General features: G+C 45.0%; 1 protein-coding gene across 13 annotated transcripts in view; it reads left to right on the top strand.

The window, feature by feature from the left end:
• The window catches only part of EYA1 (EYA transcriptional coactivator and phosphatase 1), a 253,329-nt gene that overhangs the window by 221,390 nt on the left and 16,374 nt on the right, over window positions 1-15,565 (top strand). For all 13 annotated transcript variants that reach the window (XM_026662552.2, XM_026662509.2, XM_026662565.2 and 10 more), the window contains 3 exons: window positions 201-315; window positions 10,409-10,530; window positions 14,435-14,535. In XM_026662552.2, the coding sequence (XP_026518337.1) occupies window positions 201-315; window positions 10,409-10,530; window positions 14,435-14,535 (338 nt within the window). The remainder of the gene's footprint in view (window positions 1-200; window positions 316-10,408; window positions 10,531-14,434; window positions 14,536-15,565) is intronic.

Genomic DNA, 15,565 nt, shown 5'->3' with positions numbered 1-15,565 from the left:
AGAAGTTATAAATAAAAAGGATTAGCCGTGCCTTTGTTTGCTGATCCTTTTCAACGTGATTCTGTTTACTCAGAGAACTGTTCAGTTTGTAGTCTCTACAGAAAACTGTTCTTACAACTAATGGAAGCAGAAGGAAATAACAGAAAGGTATCTGAGTTTAAATACAGACATATTATTGAGTACCCTTTTCTGCACCACAGGTCTTCTTGGTCCCGCAAAGAGAGAAGCTTGGTTGCAACTTAGAGCAGAAATTGAAGCTCTTACAGATTCTTGGTTAACACTTGCACTGAAAGCACTCACACTTATTCATTCTAGGTAAGTGTATAAGAATTATCATGGCAGCACAGAATATTCATGAAACCTATCAGTGTGTTACACACACAAAACTTCATTAAAAGAACATTAAGTTTACACAGTCAAGCACTCAAAAATTAGGAAATGCCACAATTAAGTTTGATTATGCAATCTTAATTGGGCCTCCTTGTTGCATATGCATTATGATGCAATGTTTAATTACATGATCACACACTATTTTTCCCCAGAATTCTCTGCCTCATTTAGTGCACAGGATGGACAGTGCTCATTTAGTGAGAAGCTCTTCAATACTTTGTTTTCTCTTCATTGTATGGCTCTAGGACTTATTTACAGCACACTATTCAAACTGTGACATAAAGACAGAATTAATCATTTCCTCACATGCCTGTCTGTTGCAGTCATCACTGTATATCTGAGTACTTAACAAACATTAATCAATTTATTTTCACAACACCTCTGTGAGGTGAAATTGAGGCACGGAGAGATTAAGATCAAAAGCATCCATTAACTTCGGGTGTCAAATTTGAGACCTGGACCTGATTTCTTAGAGTACTTAGCATTTACATAGCTCTTAATATGTTCAAAGAACAGATCCCATTGACTTCAGTTGCAGCCATGAGTGCTCAGCCTTTCTGCAAATCAGACCAAGAGACTCAAGTCAAGCATCAAGAAACTAAGGAATACGCAATTAGTGACCAACCCCTGTGCAAAGTTTGGTTTAAAGGGAGTAACCAGAAACACACAAGAACTCTGTGGCAGATGCAGGGATAGAATCCAGTTCTCCAGGGCAGCATTCAGCTATCTTAATTATGAGACCAGCTGTTCTCTTCCAGAAGTCCCCTGCCTCGTTCACTACAGATTTTCCAGTTTCTGCAAGAGATGAGGTGAGGGTCTTGCAGACAACAATTTCCTTCTCCACAAAGTGCCCCCAGAGCAGGTCTGTCCTGAGGCAAGGGTCCTGTGGGAAAAAAAGAGTACAGTAAAAGCTGTGTTATCCAGCTCTGTACCAACCGGAAAGCTCTATAAACCGGCATTTCTAATCTCCATACAAAGTCCAGTTTATAGTCCTGGTTGGCGTGGGGCTGGCAGGCTCCGTGTGGCTCCCCAGAAGACATGTCCCTGCTGCTCTTAGGCAGAGGAATGGCCACGAGGGGTTCGGAGTGCAGGCGCGGGAGGGGGTGTGGGCTCTGGGAGGGGGCTGGATGTGGGAGGGGTTCGGGGTGCCAGATCCGGGGGACTCTCACCTGTCCTGGCTGCTCCTAGGCGGAGGCATAGCAGGCAGCTCTGTGCCCTGCCCCCACCCTGCCCTGAGTGCTGGCTCCGCAGCTCCCATTGGCCATGAGCCACAGCCAATGGGAGATGCAGGGGCAGCGCCTGCAGGCGGAGGCAGTGCACAGAGCCACCTGCTGTGCCTCTGCCTAGGAGCAGCTGGGACAGGTCACTGCTTGCGGGGAGCTGCCCAAGGTGAGTGCCCCCCCGGATCTGGCACCCCGAACCCCCTCCCATGCCCCAACCCTCTGCCCCAAGCTCCCTTCCGCACCCAAACTCCCAGAGCCCGCGCCTCGCACTCCCTCCCATGCCCCTGCCCCAGACCCAAAATCCCTCCCTCTTAGTTAACCGGCATTTTTCATTTACCAGCACCTCCTGTACCCCCAATATGCAGGATAAAACAGCTTTTACTGTATATGATAATGTAATTAAAAACTTCATCCTAATGCATACACACAAGGGGGCCAAATTAAGGTTACACAGGGAACCTTAATTCTGACATTTCCCAACTTTTCAGTGCTTGAATTTGCAACCTTAATAATGTTGTTTTAATGTAGACTTTTGGGAGTACTTTCTAAGTTTTTAAAAAAGCAATTTAGAAAAAAACAGAACTTTCATCATGTGGCACCTTATTGACAGCCACATGGGTGGTCAGCAGGGTTAGAACCCTTACATCTACCACAAACATCTCTGCCACTTGAGCTGATGGAGTAACTGTAGCAGGAGTAGGTCATCCTCTATGTGGATCAGCACTAGAGGCAGGTGGGTTGCTTTGCCAGTGGGCTTCACTGATATTTGCTGACAGCAGCAGAGTGGTGAAACTCAGGGATGTGGGGTTCCATTCCAGGCTCTAGAAGGGATTGTGCTGTAGTGGGTACACTCTCCTCCCCATCCCCCCCCCCCCCCCAAATCTTGGCCCCTTCTACCTTGACCCTTCCAATCTGACCCTTCCAAACTTGTCTGTACCCCACCTCTGGCTCCTCATCCCAGTTCCATTCTCTTCACCTTTAGTCCCAGTTTTCATTCTTCAGGCCGCTGATCCCAGGCTTCTTGCCCTGTAAGTCCTTGCCTTATCCCTCCAGATTCCCAGACTGCCACCCCCTTATCCTGCTTCCAGTCTCATTGTCCAGCCGTTCCCAGTCCCCTCCACTCACCTTCCTGACTCCTTGTTCCCAATCTCCTTGCCCAGCCAGTGCCATTTCCCTCCCCCACTCCCTGATCTCTCTGTCTCTCGCTTTCTCATTTCCTAGCTCCATGGTCTCCAATCACCACCCACTCACATTTCCCATCCCCATTTGCACCCAGTCTCCTTCCCTGGGCTTCATTGTCCTCATCTCCTCTGGCTCCTTGGCCCAGTCTCTCTCTCCATTCAGTCCCAGTTCTCCCTTGTAAGGTGGCCCCTTATCAGAGCTGTCTCCTCTCCTTCTCATCTCCCCTCTTCCAACTAGTTCCCAGTCTCTTTGCCCTGCCATTCCCATTCTCTTTCACACTCACTCACTCACACTCACACACACTCTCTCTCTCTCTCTCTCTCTCTCTCCAGTTCTGTATCCTATCGCTGTTCCCCCCCCACCATCTGTCTCCCTAACTCCCACCTGCATTTCTCTCCCCTGCTCCCAGACCTGGTCTCCTTTCCTATTCAGTCCCAGTCTCCATCCCTGGTTCCCAGTCCCAGTTTCTGCCCTCTGCCAGCCTCCAATCCCAGTCTTCATCCCCTGGACTCCCTGTCCCAATATACTCCTCCAACACTGCATTTCAGAGCCCTAGGTCTGGCCCTTCTCCCCTTGGTTTTTTAATTAGATGGCTTCTTCCTCCACACTACCTGGGTGCCAGCACTGGGATGGGTGATCATTAAGAGCACAGGAGAGACAGGCTCCATGCTCTCAGTTCTAGTGCCTGGGTCCACACCAGCCCAGAGCAGCCATTATAGGAAAAAGTCCAGCTTCACCTCTGTAGCTCTGGGCGGGAGGATGCATACTCAGTCACTCTGTGGGGATGGTGTGTGAACATTCCAATCACACACAGGAACTATGAGGGGATGGAGCATCTTCAGTGGCTCTGTGCAGATGATATCTGTGGAGTCTGGTCATCATTAGGAGCCGGGAGAGACTAGAGCATGCTCAATGAGGACGGAATCTTCAGAGGTTTTATCTTTTAAACTCTAGCAAGTCTCTTCTGAGCATGCGTGAACTGTGATTTTTTTTCAGAGGTTTATGACTTGGCCAAATGTGGGTGGGTTTTCATGATGATGGTAAAAGGCACATCCCTGACATAAAAGTCCCACCCCCTTGCCAAATTTCAAATCCCTGCTCCGAAGTATGTGGGCACTAGAACTTTCCAAAGAGAACTGGGAAATTTTTCACATTAAAAAGCAATGTATTTTTTCCTTGCCTCATTCTCAGAAACAGCTGAACCATTTTGGCTGAAATTTTCAAAAAGAAAAGAAAAGAAACCTGAGGCAGACATGGAAAATTTCGTCCTGAATGGTTAAAGTTTGACAAAGTTATAAGCAACTGAAAATAGGGTCTTATAATGGGAAGTGTTGGGTAACCTTAATAATAGGTAGCGTTAACAATCTGCCTGTAATGCCTATGGTTTAGGAGATGCTGCAAGGTGTAATAGATAGAATTTTGGTCTTTGAATCAGGAGATTTGAGTTCTTTTCCCTGTTCAGCAAATGTCCTGCTGTGTGCACATCACATTTCTGTGCCTTGATTTCTACACCTGTAAAATGGGAATAATTTTTCAAGTAGTGTCCTAGGGGTGCTCCACTATAGGTGTGGTTGTGTCCCTGCACTGCTCATCAGTGAACTTTGGCAGCAGTGTATGTTAGGCCCGCACATGTACATGTCTCTCCTCATGACCTTCCACATGGGCTAACCCTCCTCAGTTCCTTCTCAACTGCCCCTGGCTAGAGATGGGACCATTAGCAGTCTGTTTGTGATTGCTAATTTCTTTAGCATTTCTAGTTGTTTGCTAGTGTCCTTAGTCTTAGCTGTAGTCTTTCTTTCATTTTTTCTACCCCCAATAAAAAAAAATACTTTATTTTCCCCCATTTTTCATTGGGGGCCCCTTCCCCAATGATCTAGTTCACCTGCAAAGAGGCCATCCCTGTGGCAGAATAAATGGACACAAATCAGTCATCAGAAATGGTAACATACAAAAGCCAGTAGAAGAACACTTCAATATTCCTGGACATTCTATAACAGATTTAAAAGTAGCTATACTTGAACAAAAAACTACAGAAACAGACTTCAAAGAGAAATGCAGAACTAAAATTCATTTGCAAATTTAACACCATTAATTTGGGCTTGAATAGGGACTGGGAGTGGCTGGCTCATTACAAAAGCAGCTTTGCCTCTCCTGGAATTGACACCTCCTCATCAATTATTGGGAGTGGACTACATCCACCCTGATTGAATTGGCCCTGCCAACACTGATTCTCCACTTGTGAGGTAACTCCCTTCTCTTCATGTGTCAGTATACACCTCTACCCCGATCTAACGCGACCCGATATAACACGAATTCGGATATAACGCGGTAAAGCAGTGCTCTGGGGGGGGCGGGGCTGCGCACTCCAGTGGATCAAAGCAAGTTCGATATAACGCGGTTTCACCTATAACGCGGTAAGATTTTTTGGCTCCCGAGGACAGCGTTATATCGAGGTAGAGGTGTATAATGCCTGCATCTGTAATTTTCACTCCATGCATCTGAAGAAGTGGTTTTTTACCCACGAAAGCTTATGCCCAAATAAATCTGTTAGTCTTTAAGGTGCCACCAGACTCTTTGTTGTTTCTGTGGCAGACAAGCAGTCTCGCTGCATACGCTGCCTCAGGGAAGACCACATCCCACAAAATTGTGGTCACTGCCAGCAACTCAGACCCAGGTCTCACAAGGACAAGTCGTTGAGACAGAAGATCATCTCCATTGAGGCAGCCATCCAACCCTCCCTAAACCCTCACTGAGTGTCACCTGGCAGATGTGAGTCTTCCCCACAGCCCTCAACATCCAAGGATGGGTCAAAGAAATCAGCCATAGACCCCTCTTGTAAAGTCATTCAAACAGTGAGTCACCAGAGTGAGCCCCAAGCTAGCCACAAAAGATCTCCAGCACGCTCGGTATCGTCAGTAATATTGGCACCGAGACAATCCCAGCTCACAAAGATCTGGAGTGGCAGGTACCGTTGACAGGCCTAAGGACCTAATGGGCACTGGCACTGAGTCAACAAAACTAACTGACAAAGATAGGAGCGAACGGCACTCCAGTAAGAAGATGCCACCGGTACACGGTGTACCTTTGGCACCATCATCGATCTATATGGGCAAGATCCCCAACACCCTCTATACCACCAACAGCACTGGGTCGGTCGGCTCCGCTGGCATTTCAGCACTCAAGAGACCTCTGGGTATCTAGCATACCGGACTCTCCTATTCTTGGCACCGGGACCTCGGCACAGTGTCTCCCCCTAGTGTGGAAGTCTTCTCCAGTACCCCGCCATGCACCCCCACTTTTGAGTGAGGAGTCAGTGAGCCAGAGGAGACCATTTCCCACTACTCCCATGCTCCCTATTGTGCCCACTACCAAGAGGCTCCCCGAGTATACAGCCCCAATGGCTGTACTGGGATCCCTGGGCTGCTTATTGCCCCCACACGTCTCGAGCTCCCAGCCTTGCTTGTGACATTCCCCCTCGGCTATGGCATTTAGAACCTCAGAACTCCCAGAGGAGATTGCTGAGAGCAGGAGAGTGGAATTGAGGAAGAGGTGACTCCAAGGACTAACATCTCCTCCTCCGCCCCAGTTTAAGCTTTCATGCCCCTGCCACTGTGCTTAGCTGATGATTTCCGGCTTTTCCAGTGCGTGGGAAAAAGAGTTGGAGGAAGTCAAGGACACCCATCACAAACTCCTTGACATATTACATTGTTCCTCGGTCTCTAAAATAGCCTTCCCCATCAAGGAGGCTCGGCAGGACTTTGCAAAAACCATATGGCAGACCCCAGCATCAGTGATATCTACTTGTAAGCAGGCTGATAAAAAAATATTACATGCCAGCTTCCCTAAAGAGGTGCAATCGACTGTTGAAGACCTTCCCTTTGAAGGCATCTAGCTCTTTGAAGAGAAAATGGACACCTCTCTCCATACCCTGAAAGATTCCAGGGCCAATCTCTGCTCATTAGGAATTTACACACCAGGACAAAAGATAAAATTTAGTCCTCAGTCCCAACACAGATCACACACCTCTCGATACTCAACTCAGCGCTTTTACAAACATCAGAGGAAGAAATCTAGGTTCCCCAAGCATAAACCATCAGGCCCACAGCTTTCCACATTGCACTCATCCACCTCCAAACACCAATTTTGACATGTTGGTCAAGGTGTCGACAGGCCACTCCCCTCAACCGCTACATCTGATCAAGCTGTTCTATCCATTTGGCTACCGTCTTGCTACGTTCTGCAACACATGGGAATGCATAAAATCAGACCAATGGGTCTTGGAAATTATTCGCAATGGGTTTTCCATTCATTTTATCTCCCTTCCCTATTCACAACAACTTTCCCCATCCCGCTTCATGGACCCTTCTCATGAGAGTTTACTACAACAAGAAATAGATCATCTCCTCCAGCTAGGAGCCATAGCCAACAGTGTGAGGTAAAGTCTGTTGTTATCGCTATTTCTTAATACCCAAGAGGAAGGGAGGTTGGAGACCCATACTCGACCTTGAGCGCTCAACAAATTTGTGAAAACTCAGAAATTCAAGATAGTCACACTAGCAACGATCATTTCAGCATGGAATGGAGAGACTGGTTTTCAGCCTTCAACCTTCAGGATGCCTATTTTCATATCTCAATCCTATCATCCCTCAAACGGTTTGTCTGATTTACCCTAGGACAAGACCACTACCAGTACAGAGTACTCCCTTTCGGGCTTTCATTAGCCCAGAGAATGTTTTCCAAGGTTCTCTCAGTAGCAGCCACTCACCTATGCTTCCAGGGGATCATGATCTACCCCATCTGAATGATTGTCTCCTCAGAGTCCGCTCCTTTGCAGGTTACCGAAACTGCAATAGCCTTGTTTATGGCACTGGGCCTACAGATGAATACCAAGAAATTAACCCTCACTCCAGTGTAGTGCCTGGAATTCATAGAGGCTAACCTTGACTCATTTTAAGCTAGAGCGCTCCTGCCTCAACATGGTTCCTCTCTTTGGCCACAGTCATAGAAACTGAACAAAACAGTCCTCAAATATCAGCCAGACATTGCCTCTAACTCTTTGGGTGTATGGCTGTGGGTACACCCACATGGGTGGGTAGTGCCACATGCCAGGTTTCACATGTGATGTCTCCAGGTGTGGTTCAGCTTGGTGTATAGACCAAACAAAGACAGACTAGACAAACCTCTGTCACTGCCTGCCAAAGTCAATATATCCCTGGATTGGTGGAAGGACCCAGCAGATGTTTGCAAAGGGATTCCTTTTGTGAAAATTTCCCCATTGTTGCTTCTCACCACCGACACATCCCTTATAGGATGGGGCGCACATCTAAATGGCCTTACAACACAAAGCAAGTGGTCATCCATGGAGATATCCTTGTACATCAAACTCCTCAAGCTCAGGGCGTTCAGGAACTCCTGAACCCATTTCCTCCCACTGATCACACACCAAAGTCCTAACAGACAACATAGCATGCATGTATTACATAAATTGACAAAGAGGAGCCAGGTCGCCCTCCCTCTGCTCAGAAGCAATAAAGCTATGGAACTAACTGGTGCATCTCCCACGACATTACGCTATCAGCAGATTACCTTCTGGGCACACAAAACTCTATAGCAGACATCCTAAGTTGCAAGTTCCCTCACAAGCATGAATGGAAATAAACCCATGAATGGAAATAAACTTTACGACCTATTCAGATGCTGGTGGACACTGACCATAGATCTGGTCGCTGCTCACTTGAACAAGAAATGTCCATACTGCTGCTCCAGAGCAGGGATAGGACAGCACTCCCTAGGTGATGCTCTCCTTCTTCCATGGGACAGGGACCTTCTTTATGCCTTTCCTCTATTCCCACTACTGTCGAAAGTCCTGTTGAAAATAAAAAGGGAAGGACCATACGTCGTATTGATGGATCCCACTTGGCCGAGACAGACTTGGTAACCTTACTTGTCACAACTGGCAACGTGCCCACCGATCTTTCTCCAATCCACTCCAAACTTCCTCTCGCAGAACAGAAGACACACTCTGCATCCCAACCTGGGCATTCTTCACCTCAAGGCTTGGCTCCTTCATGGTTCCAATGCTTAGAGAACTCCTGCTCAAAGGAGGTACAAGAGGTATTTCTACACAATAGAAAGTCCTCAACATGCCGTACTTACCTGCAGAAGTGGTTCAGGTTTCGGATTTGGTGCAATTCCCAACAAATCTCCTTGACATCCTCAACCTTTCCAAAGATCTTAGATTATATACTGACTCTAAAAAAAAAAAATTGGGACTCTCTCTTCCACCAACAAGTAGAAAGGTACATAATGCTATCACACCCAACCTCTAAACAATTCCGCCGGGGTATAGTAAACCTTTCTCCACAATCCCAACACCCCACACCTACATGGGACCTAAACCTGGTGTTGAAAGGCCTAACTAGTCCGCCCTTTGAACCCAGGGCCACCTTTTCGCTTACATACCTGTCGAAGAAAAGGGCCTTCCTGCTAGTAATCACCTCAGCTAGGAGGATAGGAGAAATAGCAGCTCTGATGGCACATCACCCTCCATGGTATTCTTTCAGGACAAGGTTACGCTCATGCCGCACCAAAAATTCATCCCTAAGGTAACCGCCCTGTTCCATATAAACCTAGTGATTCACCTTCCGACTTTTTACCCCAAGCCTCACCATGACAGCAGGGAGACTATATTACACACACTAGCCTTCTATCTGGATAGGACAAAGTCTTTCAGGAAGTCCCCGAAGCTGTTCCTCTCTGTTGTGAAAAGATCCAAGGGCTCAGCAATATCAACCCAGAGACTCTCTAATTGGTCTCGGGCTGCATTAGACAATGTTATCAGATTCATAACATGACTCCTCCAGATACTATTCGTATGCACTCCACAAGGTCGTTCTCATCTGTTGCCTTTTCAAGAATGTCCCTATCTCAGAAATCTGTAGAGCATTGATGTTGGGCGTCAGTCCACACCTTCGCGGAATACCATGCGATTACTGGGGACCTGCCTTCGATGCCATCTTTGGCTCCACAGTATTGTCATCTGTAACTGACCCAACTCTGAAGCCCCAGCCCTCCAGAAGGGACACTGCTTGGAAGTCACCTAAAGTGGAGCACCCATAGGGACACTACTCGAAGAAGAAGTTACTCACCTTGTGCAATAACGATGACTCTTCAAGATGTATCCCCCATGGGTGCTCCACAACCCACCCGCCTCCCCTCTACTTTGGAGTTCTTGCCAATGACTCAGCGGTAGAGAAGGTACTGAGCGGGGTTAGCCTGCACATGCTGGCTAGCCTCGTGGCGGGGCACGAGGAGAGACAGCCTCATGATGGGGCATAATGGACACTGCTACCAAAGTTCTCTGATCAGCAGTATAAGGACGCAAGCACACCTACAGTGGAGCCGCCCATAGGGAGACACATCTTGACGAACCATTGTTACAGCACGAGGTGAGTAAATTTTTCTTATGATTCCCTCCCTTTCTAAAGTACTTTGAGACTATGGTGGTGAGGTTTTGTTGGGGGAGAATGGAGGATGGTTAATTTTCCCCTTTTTTTTTAGTTTTAATATATTTACATGCATATTTAAGGGTGTCTGTTTTTGTTTTCTTGCAGGACAAACTGTGTGAATATTCTAGTAACAACTACTCAGCTTATTCCCGCTCTGGCAAAAGTCTTGTTGTATGGATTAGGGGTTGTATTTCCAATAGAAAATATTTACAGTGCAACTAAAATAGGTGAGGTTTTTTTACAACATGATGAAATATTTGAGGCTATAGTTTTAAATGAAAAACCATATGTATCTGCGTATTCATATCACTGTAGCATCTAGGGACTAATGATAAATAACGTACCTTACAGTAAAACACCATTCAGACTGAGTGATCCTACAGCACCTAACTGTCAGGGTGGTTAAGCACTGGAATAAATTGCCTAGGGAGGTTGTGGAATCTCCATCATTGGGGATTTTTAAGAGCTGGTTGGATAAACACCTTTCAGGGATGGTCTAGATAATACTTAGTCCTGCCTTGAGTGCAGGGGACTGGACTAGATGACCTCTCGAGGTCCCTTCCAGTTCTATGATTCTATGATTTTACAAATTTAGGCCCTGATCCAGCAAGCTTGGTAGACCCTTTGCTGAACTGGAACCATAAGCTGCTATATAACCACTAAAATGCACTGCATCATCCACAACTGAAATGCAGCCACTCCTGCGATGAAATACAATAGCTTTTTAACAGCTCATTGCAACACTACATAATAGTTTGGGGCAGGAAAGTCACTATTCTGTATGTTTGATTTTAAGCCTCAATGTGTCCAAAATGAATTCATGTTTTAGTTCATAGAGATTCACTGTACTGTTTTTTTCCCTGCATCCACATGTAAATCAGACAAGATGCTATTAACTGTAACCTTTCAGGGCTATCTTCTAAAATAGAAATTCAAAAGTTCAGTCATAAGTGTAAAGCATTCCGTCTAAATCTAGAGAAAACTAAAAAATTTATATGGTGAAATTCCAGGGCTCCGTGTCCTCATCAGAATCCATTGACAAAAGAATTTACCAGAAGCTAAAATGTTTGCCTCCAGAATTTAATTATTTTAAGTTTATTCAAACTGAAATTAATAAATTTGTGCCAAAGTCTATGCAGATTTCTGTTTCTCAGTGAAATACAGGAGAAATATCATTTTGGTAAACTAGAAGTACATAGTACCAGATATTTGAGAGACAAGGTGGGTGAGTTAATATCTTTTATTGGACCAACTTATTTTCATAAGAGAGACAAGCTTTTGAGCTTACACAGAGCTTTTCTTCAGGCCTGGGAAACAGAGTGTCAGCTAAATACAAGGTGGAACAGAGTGTTTAGCATAAGTAGTTAACACATATTCAAGGGACCATTCAAGGTGAAGTGGCCTATTGACACCTCTCCAATCATAAGGGGAAGAGAAAGGAGTGGGAGGAAAGGTAGCTAGTTGTCACCTACCATCCCATACTGGGAACCCATTTGAGGTATCATCAAACAAGTACAACCCATACTCAATGGGGATTCCATCCTGGAAGAAATATTTCCTGAACCCATTCTTCTGGCCTCCAAACTACCTCCCAACCTCTCCAAGTTCATTATCAGAAGCAAGCTCCCCACAGAACCAGGACACATCGGCCCAAAGCAGGACCAGACCCTGCCAGAACAACAGATGCAAAACCTGGAGACATATCTCCACAGCGACAATGAACAACATCCTCCATAACACACCTCTCAATATCTTTGGGTCCTATGCATATCACAGCATACGGTGTATCTCATCCAGTGCACTAAATGCCCCAATAACAATAACAATCACTACGCTCTTGAATGAACTCATGCAGGAAAATGATAAAAGACAAAAACACCACATCACCTGTGGGTGAACACTTTTCACAGAGCAATCACTCTATATATCTGACCTATCAGTCCTCATTCTCAAAAGAAATGTGCACAAAACTTTCAGAAGACTAGCCTGGGAGTTTAAATTCATAACTTTGCTAGACACACAAAATCATTGACTGAATAGACACACTGGATCTATGGCTTATTACAGCAATCTATAACCCACTACATAGGCAGCACTTGAACCCCCCCCCCCCCCCCCCCCCGGGCGGCTCGCCATGCCCCCCCCCCCCTTCCGCCCCCGGCCCCGCACCTACCATCCACCAGAGCCCTCCAGCCACAGCTGAGCTCTCACCTCCCACTGGCTTGGTGGAGCCAGGGCTTGGTTTAGGGGAGGCTTAGCCTCCTCTGGTCTATTATACCCACCACCCATGACCCACTAACAATTCCCACAGCTGTCTTCCTCCCCCACACACACTTCCTTTCCTCCTTGTGACTGGAGGCCACTTCACCTTAAATGGGCTCTTGAAATATGTGTTAACTACTTATGCTAGACAATCTGTTCCACCTTGTATTTAGCTGTGACACTCTTGAGTATGCTTCACAGACTGAAGAGAAGCTCTGTGTAAACACGAAAACTTCTTTGTTGCCAACAGAAGTTGGTCCAATAAAAGATATTACCTCACCCACTTTGTCTCTAATATTCTGGGACCAACACATTTATACCACCACTGCATGGTACCAGATAGTAAGATGCATTGTAGTTTTTTCACTTGGCTGGGACATCCATGTTACTAGTTCAGATTAGCCCTAAATGGTCAGTTACATGAGCACTTTTTTGTTATAATCTGAGAACAGGCATCAGTAATACAGTGAAACTCGTATTAAGCAACCATTCAAGGACCACCAAAATGTGGTTGGGAATGGATTTTTTTTTATTAAAGGTGGCTAAAAATTTCATGTACAAAGTTGAAAGCAATCCCAGAAAAGATGAAATCCTATTTCCTGGGTACCCAAAGTTATTGTCTTGTTTGTGGAACACTGACAATAATGAATTCTTCCAATTTGAATACTTGAAATACAAATCCTTAGTAAAAACATATTTTAATATACCAAAATTCACTTGTTTCGAAAACACTAATCTATGCTTTAGACATATTGTAGGTGGGAAAAAATTGTAAAATTAAACCTAAATTGTGAAGAACTAAAATGATCTTTTACAATGAAAGCACTTAGGCAATCTTGACTAATGACATCACAATGTACTCTGTCTGGATTTCCAGTACCAAACTTAAGACAATGCACAGAACTATGAAGAGTGCAGAGTTTCCTGTTCACTAACGTTGGACCCAGTCTTGGATTGGGATTCATTAGCATAAGCCTTTGCAGAAATCCCACTGAAGTAAGGAGTTGTGCTTATATTAAGTAACCACTCAGTGGATAAACAAAAAAGGTTGTCTCCTGAGGGAGATGCTCTCTTTTAATTAAAGGTGGCTGAGAATTTCATGTACAAAGTTGAAAGCAATCCAATGAAATCCAGTGGAGGATCAGGTCCCTTGTCTTTACAGATGTATGACTTATGGGCATTTAAGTCCAAAGCATTATTCAGGAGGCTGGCTACAGAAAAACAGTGCAAAATTCCCCTTTCAGAAGGGAACTCTCTGCAGTCATGAATGTGTCATGGTGTGGGGCTTGCGCCTGCTTGCCATAGGGAGTGGGCAGGTGGTGGGGCAGACTTCTGCTTTGCTATGTCTATTCTCCACAAATATATGCTCTGTTAAAAGACCCTAAGTAGATCTTACAGCTGACTGTCAGCAGCTCTAACTGGTGTCAGGAGCCGTGTCTCCGACACTCTGCTCTCACACCTATGCTGAGCACAGAATTGATGCAGGAGAGATTCTGCTCCGTAATCTCTCAGTGAGGGTAATATTACATTGCAAGCGCTTGGGGATATCTTGGATGGGTGCTTAATGAATGTGGTTTCATTATGTTCTCTCACCAGCTGTCATGTCCATAAAAAGCAACAGAGGGTCCTGTGGCACCTTTAAGACTAACAGAAGTATTGGAGCATAAGCTTTCGTGGGTGAATGCCTACTTCATCAGACGCATGCTGAAGTGGACATTCACCCACGAAAGCTTATGCCCCAATACTTCCGTTAGTCTTAAAGGTGCCACGGGACCCTCTGTTGCTTTTTACAGATTCAGACTAACACGGCTACCCCTCTGTTACTTGTCATGTCCATCTCATCCTTAATAGTTTAAATTTATTTTTCAGGAAAAGAAAGTTGTTTTGAGCGAATAATTCAAAGATTTGGAAGAAAAGTAGTGTATGTTGTTATAGGTGATGGCGTGGAAGAAGAACAAGGAGCAAAAAAGGTAGTAATTCTTTTTCAGTGCAGTTTTATTTCAAATGTTTGAAAGTAAAGATGTGCGTTTTCTCACACCTGGGATTGTATGCATTGGGGGTTGATTCTGATCTCAGATCTATTCTAGTTGGGTCTTGGATATTGCTGTCCTCCAAAAGATGCATTAGGATAGCTATGTGTATCTAATATATCTGTATGAAAGATGTTAAGTATGGATTCTGGTTTGACTAAAACTGATAATTCCACTTTTCTAAATGGCATCCCCTAATGCCATGAAATATAATAAACTTAAGCACAGCTATTACAATTTGTGTTGTTCATATACATTGCATTGTTTTGTGAATTTTACACCTTGAAAGAGTATCTGAGAAATGGAACACATACATTAATGTTGACCTCAGCGTGTGTCAGCCTGTACATAAATTGGGAGCCTGCATTTTCGGCCAAATATTGGTTATTTCTTACTATTCTAATCCCTGTTGCTTTAGCTCTGGCAGAAGATGCAGTTGAGTCTGATTACATGTTTTTTCCTTCCTCCATTAGGAAGGGGAAATATCACTGTCTCTTCTCTTGCAATGTGGAGTGGGCATCTCAAAAAGCAGTACTTTACGTCTTACTGCTAGGCGTTACTACTGAATATGTCAATCTAACAGAGTGCAGGGGGAGAGGGCCTGGTCTGAGGTCTTTGACTGAAACCATAGAACATTATCCTAGCAAGTACAAAGAGAAGAAAAAATGGGAGCAAAGAAGCCTATCTTGCCTCATTTTTCTTGTAAATTGCCTTTCCATACGCACTCTCTTTCCCAATTTAAGATGAAAATCCCAGTGGCGATACTATATCTTTCTAGTAACCATTTTTCAAAGCTTTCTGAATGGAGAGATGAAACTAATTACGCCACATGGCAATTTTACAAGATGTGACACTAAATGGTTTTGCAACATGAAATACCAACTTACATCCCTCTGAAACTTTCTGTGTAGTTTCCCATCTTGTTACATCACTTTGCGAACTTGTCAGTTTCATGTGTCCCTTTGGCACA

The sequence above is a fragment of the Terrapene carolina genome, unplaced genomic scaffold, assembly GCF_002925995.2.
Source record: "Terrapene carolina triunguis isolate 2854851 unplaced genomic scaffold, T_m_triunguis-2.0 Scaffold58, whole genome shotgun sequence".
Lineage (NCBI taxonomy): Eukaryota > Metazoa > Chordata > Testudines > Emydidae > Terrapene > Terrapene triunguis.
The sequence above is the reverse complement of the archived record's forward strand: the minus strand, read 5'-3'. Positions and strand labels throughout refer to the sequence as shown.